Raw genomic sequence first — 15083 nt, forward strand, 5'->3', positions numbered from 1 at the left:
GCAGAACACTGTCACTTCTAACTTAGCTTTGTTTGTTCCTTGCCAGAGCAAAAAACAAGGTTTTCCTTTCTCTTTCTCTCTTTCTTTAAAAAAGAAGTCCCATGTTACGTGCTTTACTCAAAACATGTACATGGCAGTAAGGAGACAGAAACCTAAAAGTCAAATTCCACTGAAATCCATTCTTTAAAGACTTGCATTTCTTCCTTTAAGAGCTATCTTGATTTCCTTCTCCCTTTCTCTCAAAGTGCTGCAGACCTCCCTGCTGTTCATGGTGGGCAATGGAGGAAATCACTTAATATGTATGGTTTTTAGACGTTGCTAGGAATTTTACCAGTTGTCTTCTTTAAGATTTCATAGCTCATACGCTCAAGAAAATAAATTTTATTCTTCCTATTTAGTATTTTACTGCCTAGTCTAGGACAACTGGTGGCAGCACTTTTTAGAATGTTCTGTTGGCACTGGAATATTTGGTGCTGTAACAAGTGGCATCAGTACACCTATGGCAACAAAAACCAGGGCAAAATACATCCATCCTAAACTCAACAGGAGACTACTAATTAAGACTTTAAAATCTTGTTACTCATTTTCAACAGTACCGTACATGTAAAGCCTATTGTGCATTTCCCCCCCAATAAAAAGCCGGAATTTCAAGTTACACTGTACCAGGCACTTTCTTCCTTTTCCTAAAACACAGGTTTTTTTACTTTGACACAGTGAAGTTATGTGAACTGAGTCCCATGGCACTGAAAGATGCGATTTAGCAAAGCCAATTCCAATACTTGGAGTTTGCTAGCTCCATAGCAACCATTTCACCTCAATGCCTGTGCAGACATGCTTTGCATTTCTAGTTCATTTTCACAGACTTGCTCTGTTTACCTTCATTGTGCTTGTGAAAAAGAAAACTCCAAACTAGCCAAGGGAATAATCGCTTACAGAATTGTTCTATTTTAAAATTAAATTCAACATTAAAATATGAATAATGGGCTTCTGCTATACAGTACGTAGAACGGGTTTTTAAATTGCTGTCTTCTGAGAATGTTAGCACTTTCTTTTGTCTGATAAATATAGGATGGAACAGTCAAGGTAAAATATGATAACAAAAGTGTTAATGGAATGTCATTCTTGATACATGAGCATCTTTCAATCACTCCACTGAATTGTGGATTTTTATTTATATAAACAAATTAAGACTGATCTTTAACATTTATTGGTATCCCTTGGACTCCCATAAAAGCTGTGTGTTCAATAAACACTCACTTAGCACAAAAGATGTGCTTTTGCATTGCTTAAGATTTACAACCATTTCTATAGTATTCAAAATGGGAATTAATACTTGAACAACAGCAGAAAAATGACACCACCACAATTCTAAACAAAAAGGAGTGTTTGAGGGGAAAGAAAGGACATTAATTCAAGTTCTCTTTAAAATTGTGCAAGGCCAAAGTCTATACTTAACTGTCATAGCTATAAAGTTCTAGTTTCCACTCCCTGTTCACTAGTGTTACCAAATCACAGTTCTGCCACCTTTGTAGTCCCTGGAGTTCCAAGTTCATACCTCTCTCATTTTTGATGGCAAGCACAATACTACCTCTAGTCTAAACAGATGAGTGAGGAATAAAAAGCATTGCTGGACTACACTGCAAAGAGGTATTAAGGGTACCAAAACCATGTCTGGGTTAGCAGCTGACAATCCCATCCCAATTCCAAAGCTGCCCTCAACGCACACAGTTCTATTCCCTGCCAATTTCCAGGACTGGAATTTAAAACCATGGCGGAAAGGCATGGGAGACATTCCTGGGACAAAGCACTCTTATCATGTTCCAGTATTCATACCCAGCTTAAGTCCTGTTACTAGAAAATGGCCAAGGAGATGAAATCAAGCACCCTTAGCTCCATGCCACAAATAGTAGGAGGTCCCACCCCCCTCTCCATGTCTATCAATTTTTAACAACTTGAGCCCGTGTTATGATAGAAATGCTTCTTGTGTTTTGTTAATCTCCAATGATATTTCAAAAATTATCCTACGTAACTGACACAGTGATCCTAACAGTGAAGCATGGGCATAACAGTAAAGACCTTGCATAAAATCTTAAAGTTCTCATGTGGATATAAAGTCTATTCATAAAGGCAAGAGAGGGGAACAAAAACAACAAAATTTAATTGTACATACGTTGGAAACAGGCTCCCAGTTACTGTTATGAAATGAAAGCTTTCAGTGACGGTCACACTCTCCTTGTCCTATATGCTCGTCCTAATACAATTGTTTTACACATACGGAATTATTTAATCATTCTTAATTTTGGTTATGTATGGAGTCCTTTTTACATACGGAGGTTTTTTATTACCTTTTTTTTAACCGTGAAATTGTTTCAAGGTATATTTATGGGAACCAATTCATGAAAGGACTCAAAGAAATACAAGTTGCGATGAAATTATATTGGGCTTGCTTGCCAAAAAAATTAATTCTTCTTTGTGTTAGGAGCCAGCTGACATTCTGTACGGCAGAGGAACTTGACCACTAGCAGTCACATCTACATGTAACACTAATCCAGGGTAGCTAGCATGATGCTTTCCAGATGCAGTTGAATTACAGTCCCATCATCCCTGACCACTGGCCATGCTAGCTGCAGCTGCTCAGAGTTGCTGGACTCTCCTTCATTGGAGGATTTTAAGCAGGGGTTGGACGGCCATCTGCCATGGATGCTTTAGCTGAGATTCCTGCATTGCAGGAGGTTGGACTAGATGGCCCTTGGGGGTCCCTTCCAATTCTATGATTCTTTGAAGCCCAACACCTGGAAAACTTTGACAGTATCTATCAAACGACAGTATGAAAATGAGTTTAGTTGTGTAACACACAGTTAATGGAGGAAGTACTCTAAGCAGATGGCAGATTATAAAAGGTGTTACAAAGAGAAAAATACTGGCAGCTGCTGCAGTGACTGTGACAATAAAATTTAAGTAAAGCAATCCAGTTTCTTGTACCATGCAGGGAACTTTGAGAACAAGAGAAGGGGTGGATTGGAAAGTTTTACTACATCCTAAGTGGTCTGATCTCACCCCCTCCCCATTCTTCCAGAGAAATACTTTTTCAAGCACAAGGAGAAATAAATCAGGGCTTTTGGAAAAACAACAACAAAGCAGCATATGTATACTATCCTGCTTGCCTGGAAGACAATGCTTCCCAAGATTTGTTCTGAAGCACTGTTCACTTCTGAGTCACAAAAAAACCCCAAAATACAAAATGTTCCTCGCTGCGGAAGTTTAAGTCTTCATGAGTTGGAAGGTAACAGGAACTGTGACCCTTAAATGTTGCACTTGAATGTAACAGTTGAAAACAGCTCTTGAGTAAAGCCTATTCTCTTTGTATCACAAGCCCCCTTTTAAGATCTGCACAGCACAGGGTTTTCCTTTGCTTTTAGCAGCTGCTTGCAACATTTTGAGATATGTAGCATTCCCCCCCTTTTATCTACTTGTTTAATATACCACAGAATCCCAGCCCTGCCACAAACCAGAAATCACTGATCATTATTTATACCTCCCGGTGGGTGGTATTTCAGTCTATACTGACTAATTGCTGTCTGGGTTGTTGAGAAAGTTCACTGGTCACAACAGTTCTATTTATTGACAGGTCGGAAGAAGGAGCAGCATCTGAAACACTCTTTGCATCAAACTACATGTGCTATGGGAATGCAGATTCTCTTAACTTCTCCTTCCTCATAACCGACTTGAACTATAAACCGTATAAGCCTAGGAGTGCATGCATTAAGGATGCTAAGAAAAATGTATAAAATATGCTAAGTGATGCAATAATGAATAATGATATGCCTTATAGCATGGTCATTTGTCATGCTGACTGAGGCTGTTGGGAGTCCAATGACAATTGGATGGCCACAGGTTTCCCACCCCTGCTATATAGAACTATCTGCCATGTATCCTTAAGCTTTGTTTTAAGAAACCACTGTTTGTAAACCTCACTTGACAAGTATTAACAACAAATATCTCTTAACAGCTTCATCATTCAGAGTGCCTTCAGGCTCTGGAGCAGCCATTCCGTAAAGCTGGCATTGCCACCAAAGAAATCCTCTTCCGGACAGACTCCTGCTGAGCTTCAGTCAACAAGGCACTCAGAGAGAGGATCACAGCTGCTGAACTGAGAGCATGAGGGACTATATACAAGGGAAGACAAGAACCTAAGGTCGAAGCAGTTTTAAGGCTTTGCTAGGTAGGAATCAGCACACTACCCCAAGAAAAATCCCATTGCTGAACAGACTGCAAGCGAATATGGAGAACGAACAGAGCTATTAATTTAGTTCTATGCAACAGAGATCTGGTGGAGGCTGCTGCAGGGAAAAGGAAGGGGAAAGTGAAGTGATTTTCGCCAATTCCCCCTTCTTTCTGCAACCCACCAACACCCCAACAGGGCATCTTCTCAGGGGGCAAAGGAGGAATTAACAAAAAATAGTTCCTTCCCGATCCTCCAGTGAGAGGATAACACGAACAGTAGACCATCAACGGATCTCTGGGCCAAACCCTTTGTGTCTAGTTCAACTAAAACTTAATCACATTTCAGCTGAATTTAGTCTATGGCTGAGATACCATTCAATGTAATCACTATTTATTGTTAACCTGACAATTAATATTTATTTTTCATATTTATAAATTCATATTTATACACACTGTTGTCACTTCTGTTTGTTTTAGCTTTGAGCTGGATTTTAGTGCAGCAATTTTATTTCATACTGTCTTCTTAAAATTGCAAGCCACCTCGAAGTTCCTGTTGGGAGGTGGGATAAAAATATTTTAAAATGAACAGAATTCTAAGAGCGGCTTCCATTTTTCTTTTAGGGGAAAAATGCCATACAGCTGATCTGGGTTTCATGCCCCTTCCTCACAGAAATGCTTTACTTTTAGCAAATTAGCAACATATGAAGCAGCCCTTAAGACTCTCAATATTGTCACACATCAAAGAACTGGTATACTTAATAAACTGGTTCATTAGGCAGGAGGCAGAACTAAATGCAATGAATTTTTAATGCCACATATCAAAGGACTCTTCCATTCAGTGAAAACATTAATTAGCATCAGCATACAACCCTCACAGCAGATGCCCTGGCATTAGAGTTTGTCAGCATACCTTGAAACACGCAGGGCTTTGTGAGAGATCACAGAACTATGAAACCTTTATTGTAAGGTTAAGCAATTCACCGAAATCAGAAGACTCTTTGAACTACTGAAATCAATATTGCAGTATGAACACTGAATAGTGTTTCACTGCCTGAATTCATGGCAAGGAGCCATGGTTAATCTTGCTTCCCTAGTGCACAAACTATTATCATACATATGTAACCATATGTCTAAATCATGCCTGCGTCATATAAGGTACATATGTAAGGCTCACTTTAAAGCAATATGTGAAATGAGATGCAGTCTTGTTTAATAGTACTTGCTGTTAAATAATTAATCCCATTTTAACTCCCATTCTCCCCTAGATCATTTTTGTCCACAAAGAAATCTAATTATTATTATTTAAAGAAAAGCAACATTACAACCAACCTGATGAAGGTCATGGCCCAGCGCATACTCCTGGAAGTAACCTGGTGCAGCAGATGATGCTCTGATAGCTTGCCATAATTTATATTGGCAACTTCCAGGATAGTGAGACTTGACTCCGGGAAGGTGATTGTAATTTCTAAATACATAGGCTTTCAACGGTGTCCCTCTGCTTACAATGGTGCTTATTGCAGCCACCTGACAAGAACAGGGAAACAAAACATTAAATGAAGCCGATAACTGTTTCCTACAACTTCAGTGGTTAGAAATGGGACACATACACCTTATTAGACAAACTTTATTTTCACACTCAGTTATATAACAATGTTGACGGTCTTAAATGGTCTTATCAGTCTAACACTTTGATTAGAGGATGCCATAATAGTTAAGGTTTTATAGAAGTGCTTTAGTAGTTTAAAGTTCACAAAGAGAAAACAAATATTTACTGATCAATGGGGAAAACGTAACACATGGCACTCGTTATGAATAGTTAACTGAGTTTCGACAGCCCCCATCACCTGAATTTTGGAGAAGGAAAAGATATAAAATAGAAATCAACCACACAGAGTCAGAAGATGGCAGGAACATGTACATCCCTAACACTGTTTTTATTCCTCACATCTGAAGATCTTAGATTGGAAATTTATCACACAAGCATAAAGTGAGTGATAATTCATAAAGACTTCATCATATGCTTTGGTAAAAGATAAAATGCTCAAACCAACTAACTCCATTATCATACAGTATCTTGAAACACTGCAGTTTGTGAAGGTAAAATAATTTGCAAAAATTTTAGAGATTACTTAGCAACTTTATTATTATTTTTGGATATATGGTAATGTAAGGAAAGCAGATTAGCTTATGGCAGTTTCACTGATGCAAATCTATGAAAAAAGGTTAACCTAGCTGAAACAGGTTAACCTAGCTCAGGGTCCCCAACCTACGGCCCATGGGCCGGAAGCAGCCCACGGAGGCCATTTAAGTGGCCCACGAGCCACCCCCGAATAGAGCCGCATGCTCAGTGAGTTCCCATGCGCTGCACTAAAGTGGCGCAGGGCGGCATAGGGACTCTCTTCCGTGGCTCAAGAAATCGCTTCTGTGCATGCCCAGACACTAGAAAACGTGTCTGCACATGTCCGCAGCACCGGAAATCACTTCTGCGCATGCCGAGATGCCGAAAATTGCTTCTGCGCAGGCACGATTTCTGGCATCTGGGCATGTGCAGAAGTTATTTTTGGCGCTGCAGACATGTGCAGATGCGATTTCCAGCGCTGCGCTGCGCTGGCCTGGCCCACGGAGGATCTCGTGGGAGTGATCTGGCCCATGCCTGGTAAGCCTTGCCGACCCCTGACCTAGCTAATAGAGATTCTAATTATTTTTTGGCCTTTCTGTTAGGTAAACAGCAATGAAAGAACATCAAGGTTCTGAGTTTTCTTTTCCCCCTTTCTGTTCCCAATTGCTCTTCCCCATCTTGTATTTTAGATTGCAAAGCTGAGGGCAGGGGCAATTTTATTACTGTTCACAATAACCCACTCTAACAGGTTTTGGGGGGATAAAAACACTTGAAATGAATAAAATATTTTATAAATGTGGAATCACTAACACACTTTTTACTTTTATTTCATAGTTAAAACTGTAAATAAGGTGGGCAATGCAACACTAAAAGCTACCATAAGACAAGCAATCTTCCAAGTATTCTGTAGACAGAATCATTTTGAATATCAGCCTCTTAGGAAGCAAGGTAAGATTTGGAAAATCATTCACTAGTTTTTGTGTTCACAGTTCTTATATCTTCTGAATTTTCATTTATACAGCAGTGACCAGTTTTGTGCTCATAAAAGAGAATGATGGAGCTGAATACAATGAGATAGTTAAGTTGCTAAATTACCTAAAGGCAAGCAGAATGAATAGCCCCCACATTTAACATGCTTAGAAATAAATTAATGTCCCCCCACCCCACCCCCAAGAAAGGCTACTTTTAACCTCCTACACAAGTATGCAAGTTTCTACCCCAGAACAATTCTAAGAACTAAACATATAAGAGAGATTTATAGGTTAGACTTTACAGTTAACAGTGAGTGCAATACTATTTCCTATCATGTAAAAATTAGCATCAGAAATATTTGAGACATTTAGATCATGATGCACACAGCTCAAATACCATCTTTTAAATGGTTACTCTTAACAAGTCAGTGGGTGTATATTTCTATTTGTATCCCATTTAAGAATTTGCCTTTGTTTGAGAAATCATGACTCAAGCACTCAAACCCTGCATTTATGCTATTGTCGTACTGTTTTTCTCAGCCCAATTACAAAGTAAAATCATTCTATTTTTTAAAAAATAGCTTAAAAACAGAATTCTCACATGCAAAGCTGAAATGAAATATCACTCATAAAGTATATTACTTGGCTATGACAAAGGCAATGTACAGATTTGTACATTTCTAGATAGTGCTAACACAAACCAATGCTCTTCAGTATTTAATGACGCAAGCCAAATTCACCCTACCTGTACAGAGACCCTGAGCCCTGGAGGTGGAAAGAATGAACTCTCTCTGCTAGAGCATTCAATTCTAAAGCCACCATTGATTTGCAAAGCAACAGAAAGTAACAGGAGCCTAGGAAAAGCCAATATGAATCAGTCTTCAGTATCAAGACCACCCACTTCCTTATTGACTACAATCAGGTCTGCATCTTGATCTTCTGGGGAAGAAAACTATTGCTGGGATAGACTATTGCTGGAGAACAAGACTACTGCTGAGAAGCAGGGCTTGAGTACTTATTAAGAGCTTCTCCACAGTTAAGAAAGTGAGGACCTGGAGAAGAAACATCCCTGCTTTCAGCAAAAACCACAGCTGCAGAAGTAACCACTGCTGATAGTTGAGAGGCAGGCTGAAGTACTACAGATTGAGGGAGCCCCAGTGCTCGTGAAAAACTGAGAACTTGAAACAGGTTATGCTTCTGACATCTGGGCATTTGAAGCAGGCTGAAAAGGGGTAATAAAATCCTTTGCCACAGCCTGTAGTCAGGAGTAAAAGGAAGCTGCTGTTACTGAACATTTAAGTTACCAGACATATTGCCACACTGTTGAAATGAGCCACTGCTGGATTGGGACATAATAGGCAAGCCAGCACCCACTTGGGGCCGAGATGGAGAAACAGGCAAACCAGCACCCACTTGGGTGTTGGAAAAGCCCTGCGTGGGGGAAGAAGAAAAACTGAGGAATTCCTCTGTAGAGGACGGCAGAGATGAAAATCTATGTCCTTTTCCCCCTCAAATGGTTCTTCCGACTCTGTGTGAGGCACACTTGGCCAGCTCTGAGGAAAGACCAGCAGGTCTTGTATGCATGGCTGCATTAAGATCAGCATTGAAGATCAGTTTCCCCCAATATATTCACCTTGGTCAGGACTGAAGGAGTAGAAGGGCCAGGTCTAGCCCTTAAAGCCAGGGGTAGAAAATCCTAATACTCGCCTAATACTGAATCTTAAGTCTTTCTGATGCCAGGCAAAAACATTTTTACTCAGTCAGACCATTTAAAAGTGCTTTATCTTGTTGACCATTTGCTGAGAGTTCTGGAAGAGCAGCTGCTCTCTGTCTCAAAGGCCTTTTCCACCAGGCCTGAGATGGTGGGGCCCTGACTGACTCCAGCTACAAAAGCTGACGCTGCTGAACACACTCTTAGGCCAGGGTGTTGTTGCTGTTAGTTTTTTGTAATTTTTAACTTATTATTTATGACTACTTTTGTTATGTTGTAGGTTTTATTTCCCCACGTTATAAGACATGGTTTGAACTGCGGAAAGGTGGAGTATAAATAAAATTATGTATGTATGTATGTATGTATGTATGTATGTATATTGTTGAACTGCTTTGTTGTCCTGCTGTTTAAGCAGTATTTTGAAACATTTTTGTATTGTTTTATTTTTGTTTACATATTTATTGTAAGTGTCCCCAGAAGTTGTAAAACTGAAGGATTGGAACTAGATGTTTCATTACAGTCCAGATCTTAAATGGGTACTAGGAATAAATTACATGACTCAGCTCAGGCACAGGACAATCATGCCTTGCCCAATTATAGCTGGTTTTGTACAAGCTCTTCCAGGCTCATGGCAAAAGATGAGGTGGAAATCCTTTTGTCCAATACCAAGTATTTAGGGTTAAAGAAAGACAGTGGCCAGGGAACCTCTTCCTTGATTTTCTTCCTGTCACTCTCTCCCCACTGGCAACTGCTTGCTTAGAAGACACATACTGCAAAAATTAGAATCGTGTTCATATTGAACTTTGCAAGGGTGACCAAGAAATTCAGGAATCTAGGTGGCTAAAGTATATATGCACTCATCCTACTGTGCCTCAGTTTCCATCTTTCATGCACAATTACATAGCACCCAGTGCAGATTCTGGAACTAAGGACACAGTTTGGGCAGCAGATTCAATGGTTCTTCTTGAGCAGATTATTTGACTGTCCTCCATAGATGCTACAAGATGGCGACGGGAGCAGCAGCCCTGTTAGAGCAGCTCCCCCGCTCCAATTTACTTTCTAATTAGCCGATAGCTGTTTCCCTGGTCTTTGTTTGTTTTAGCCTTTGGCAATTGTTTTATTATTCTTTTTACAATCTTTTGTATTGTTTTTAAAGCCCATTTAAGCCTGTTTTACTGCTTTATGGCTCAACGTGATCAGCGAATTGAGGAACGCTAAGGTGGGTGGATAGAAGCCGAGTTGAATAATAACCCGACTGATCAAGTAGAAACTTTACTCTGACCAACAAAACTCTACCAACTGCTGGAATTACGGAAATGCCGGCCAGAAAGAGAAAACAAGGTTCAAAGAACCAGAAAAGTGAAATTGGGACCTTTAACCCCCCTAAATCAAGGAATCGGCAGAAAGCCAAGACCATCCCCCCCAGCTCAGAAGCAGACCAAACTGAGCAAATTGAGCAAGATGTGGAGGTTGAACAGGCAGAGCAAACAGTGAGTAACAATACTGGGGGAATCTCTCCCTCCCTTTTTAAGGAGGATGAAAATAATTTGACCTCCCCCCCTACCCCCCCAAAAGCCAACCTGCCCAAAAAAGCAAGGGCAGAAAGAGGGGCCCCTCTCACTCCCAATGCTCTTAATGCCAACGTATCCTCACCTCTAGAACAAGACATTAGAGGAGCCTGCAATCAGCCACCTTCCGATATGCTCCCCTACAAAGAGATTTGCCTGTTGTCAGCTGAAACCACGATCCTGGTCCTTCAAAGACTAAATGAAATTTTTACCAAAATAACTAACATTCAGAAAAAATTGGACACCAGCTCTTCCCTTTCCAATGTCCAAAGGTGTAATAGGGGGACAAACAATGATGACGTTAACAACCCACAAACCCGAACCTCGGTTGAAGTGAGGTCCTGTCGAATTTTGCAGATGAACCAGTTAATGTTAGAGATCCACCAATATCAGCATAGGTGGATGAACCGCAGGCAAATCATCATGTCCTTGTCTCAACTCCTGAATTGCCATCATCGAAATATAGATCTAGAAAATCACCACTTCCTGCCGACGATGGGAAATATTACACGTCTATTTATGACTTTCAGAACATCAGCCCTCCCATCTCGTCTTATGGAAATCAAGGATACTCTATGGTGGTTTCATTTTCTCCGCCCAGTGAGGGTATTCAAGGATGATACAAGGAAGCAACTGATCCCCAGCAAAGAGTCAAAGCAAATGTGGACAAGGGAAGTTAAGTCCAATACCAAAAATATTAACTCCCCAATGGAAGAAAAGAATCCCGTTAGTCTAGAACTACGAGATTTGAAGGAGAGACTATTGAATATAAGGACTGAGGTTTTAGCTCAAAATATAAGAACTGTAGCACCTGGGGCTCATTATTTAATGACATCCAACTCCTCACCCCATAATAAGACAACAGGGCAATTCCACGCTTCCCCTTCAAGTATTACTGGAGATGAGGAAATTGGCCCCTCCAATATCCGCACGACAATAACACCAAAAGAACTTCTTGCCATGGACAGCCTGGAGAAATCCAGCATTCAACCTGGACCTTTAACAACTTGTGAGAAGGATCGACCTTCTCCATTACACTTTTGGCGAGACAGAATAGACAGGCCTTCTGAACCCGAAGTTGGCTCTCTGTTGGCTAGCGATCCTCATTTTACTGCCCATGCTGCATTAATATTCCCACAATCACAGACAGATCCAACAGCACCTCACCCTCTTCAGGAGGGAGAGAGGGACTGACAACCAGAGAATCACGGGGTGAACGTCTGCCCCAGCCGGGGTGTGGCGGATTGGGGTTTATCTTTTAGACACATCTCCCATATTGAATACTCACCCCTCCATTGGCCCAAAGATGATTTATTAGCGAGGTGTTGTTACCCCCCTATTGGGGAGGCTAACATGAAGCTTGGGATCTCCACTATTGAAGGGCTAGGGAGGTATGGCGGTGGGGCTAGATATCACTACGGGCGAAGGGCTTTGAGATGCAATAATGCTCGAACCCCTTCCAATCTACGCCCCATCCCGAAGGACGAGGGTAGGGTGAGCAGGGATTATCCACCTCCGTCATTGGTGCTGTGCAATGCCAGGTCCATTGGCAATAAAACCGCCACCATGCGTGACTTCTTTGTCTCGCTGGGGGTTGACCTGGCTTGCGTGACGGAGACCTGGGTGCGGGAAGGTGAAGTAGTCTCCCTACGTGAGATAGCACCCTTAGGTTTTTCCATCCTCCACCAATCACGGACTGTGGGTCGGGGGGGAGGAGTAGCATTGTTAATCCGGGAGGGTTGCTCTTTCAGAGCTCTGCCAGTACCGGCGATCTCCGGTATTGAATGCGTTGGTCTTGTGTGGGGTTCCAAGGAGAACTTGGCTGTCTGGCTGGTGTACCGACCACCCAGCGCACCAGCAGCCACCCTGTCAGACCTGTTGGAGGTGGTGGCGGGCTGGGCCTTGGAGTTCCCAAATCTACTGGTCTTGGGAGACTTCAACGTCCATGCCGATGACACTCCCTCTTCACAGGCTCTGGACCTAGTGACCTCCATGGCGACACTAGGGCTCTCCCAGTTTGTTTTGGGCCCCACACATCAAGCAGGCCACACACTGGATTTGATCTTTGGTGCTGGCATAGATGTGATCATGCTCCCCTCTGTGGAAGTGCCATGGTCTGATCACTACGCTCTGAGAGCCAAGATTGACTTTCCGCTCCTCCCCTGCTCGGGTGGCGAGCCTATTTTGGCTCGCCCGCGAAGGCTGATGGATCCAGATAAATTCCGTCAGGCTTTGCGGGACCCTGCCCCCCCTGGCGACTCATTAGATGACCTTGTCGAAGACTGGAATAACCGACTCTTGACGGCCATTGATGAGATCGCACCTAAGCGCCCTCTGCGACCCCGCCGAAACCGGACCCCTTGGTTTACTGAGGAGCTCCGGAAAATGAAGCGGGAGCTCAGACGGCTAGAGCGAGTATGGCAGCGTGCTTGCGACGGAGCCTCAAGAACATCTTATAGGATGTTTATGAAAACCTATGAGATGGCAATGAAGGCGGCAAAGAAGTCTTACTTCTCAGCTTCCATTGCATCTGCTAGCTCTCGCCCAGCACAACTCTTTAGAATAATTAGGTCTTTAACAACCCTAGAGGGACAACCAAATTTAAATACAAATTCGACTCATAGCTGTGAGGCATTTGCGAGCTTTTTTGCGGAGAAAGTCTTGCTGCTCCGCCGTGACCTCCCTGCCAATTTGGATACAATAATGGAACTGGAGGCCCCTCGACTGTCCTCGGGTCCAGTATTGGACCACTTTGATCGGATACTCCCTGCCGATGTAGACAGATTCCTCCAAGCTGGAAGGCCCACCACTTGCCCCCTTGACCCGTGCCCATCTTGGCTGATTAGAGCGTGTCCAGACGAGGTACGGGCCCCTCTGGGTGAGATCATAAATTTGTCCCTTGGCACGGGGACTTTCCCACAGGAATTGAAGGAGGCAGTGGTGCGTCCGCTCTTAAAGAAAACATCCTTAGATCCTTTAGATCTATCCAATTACCGCCCAGTTTCGAATCTTCCGTACCTGGGTAAGGTAATTGAGAGAGCGGTTGCTGAACAGCTTAGCGGATTTCTGGATGAAACATTGGCTCTGGATCCGTTTCAGTCCGGCTTCCGCCCTGGTTATGGGACCGAGACAGCTTTGGTGGCGCTAACAGATGATCTTCGTAGACAGCTGGATCGAGGCGGTTCGGGCTTGCTGATTCTTTTAGATTTGTCAGCAGCCTTCGATATGGTCGACCACGATCTTTTAGACCACCGCCTTGCCGACGTGGGGATTCAGGGCACAGTCCGACAATGGCTGCGCTCCTTTATCTCAGGTCGGGGACAGAGAGTGGTGCTAGGGAGGGAATTGTCGGCGCGACACTCCTTGGTGTGTGGAGTTCCGCAGGGCACAATCCTTTCCCCGATGCTTTTTAATATCTTTATGCGCCCTCTTGCCCAGATTGTCCGGAGTTTCGGGCTGGGCTGTCATCAATATGCTGATGACACCCAGCTTTTTCTGTTGATGGACGGCCGCCCTGACTCGGTCCCAGACACACTGGCCAGGTGCTTGGAGGCTGTGGCTGCATGGATGCGTGGGAGCCGGTTGAAGTTAAACCCTTCGAAGACAGAGGTCCTCTGGCTGGGTCGGGACGACATGGGGTTGGGAGGCCAACTCCCATCTCTTGCGGGGGCCCAACTAGTGCCAGCGCCTTCCGTCAAGAGTTTGGGCGTAACCTTTGATGCCTCTCTTTCTATGGAGGCACAGGTTGCAATCACAGCAAAGGTGGCATTTTTCCATCTCCGCCGTATTAAGCAGTTGGCCCCCTACCTCTCTCGCCCTGATCTGGCCACAGTGATCCATGCGACGGTCACCTCCAGACTTGACTATTGTAACTCGCTCTACGCGGGGCTGCCCCTAAAGCTGACCCAGAAACTCCAGCGGGTGCAGAATGCCGCGGCGAGGCTCCTTACCAGGTCTTTGCCGCGGGACCACATTCATCCAGTGCTTTACCAGCTGCACTGGCTCCCGGTGGAGTACAGGATCAGGTTTAAGGTGCTGGTTTTGACCTTTAAAGCCCTATGCGGTTTGGGACCCTCGTATTTAAGGGACCGCCTCTCCTGGTATGTCCCATGTAGGACCTTAAGGTCCTCAAGTGATAATCTTTTGGAGGTCCCGAGCAACAAAGACGTTAGGTTGGCCTCAACTAGGGCCAGGGCCTTCTCAATATTGGCCCCGACTTGGTGGAACAGCCTATCACGGGAGACCAGGGCCCTGCGGGATTTGGCATCTTTCCGCAGGGCCTGCAAGACGGAGCTGTTCCACCTGGCCTTTGGGTTGGTTTCTGTTTAATATTTATGCTTCATCTTTTATTGGTGGGTTATTTTGAAATTGAGACCTGCAGTTTTAATTGAATTTTAAATTTGTATTTTAATCTGTTATTTTAAATTGATCGTTTTTATGTTTTTTGTTGTGATTTTAATTGATGTTAGCCGCCCTGAGCCCGGTTCTCT

General features: G+C 43.3%; 1 protein-coding gene across 1 annotated transcript in view; it reads right to left on the minus strand.

Moving 5' to 3' along the window:
- Window positions 1-15083, minus strand: part of PNPLA8 (patatin like phospholipase domain containing 8) — a 35331-nt gene that overhangs the window by 7930 nt on the left and 12318 nt on the right. The window contains exon 8 of the mRNA XM_033163484.1: window positions 5554-5748. Coding sequence (XP_033019375.1) covers window positions 5554-5748 — 195 coding nt within the window. The remainder of the gene's footprint in view (window positions 1-5553; window positions 5749-15083) is intronic.

The sequence above is a fragment of the Lacerta agilis genome, chromosome 10 (assembly GCF_009819535.1).
Source record: "Lacerta agilis isolate rLacAgi1 chromosome 10, rLacAgi1.pri, whole genome shotgun sequence".
Classification (NCBI taxonomy): domain Eukaryota; kingdom Metazoa; phylum Chordata; class Lepidosauria; order Squamata; family Lacertidae; genus Lacerta; species Lacerta agilis.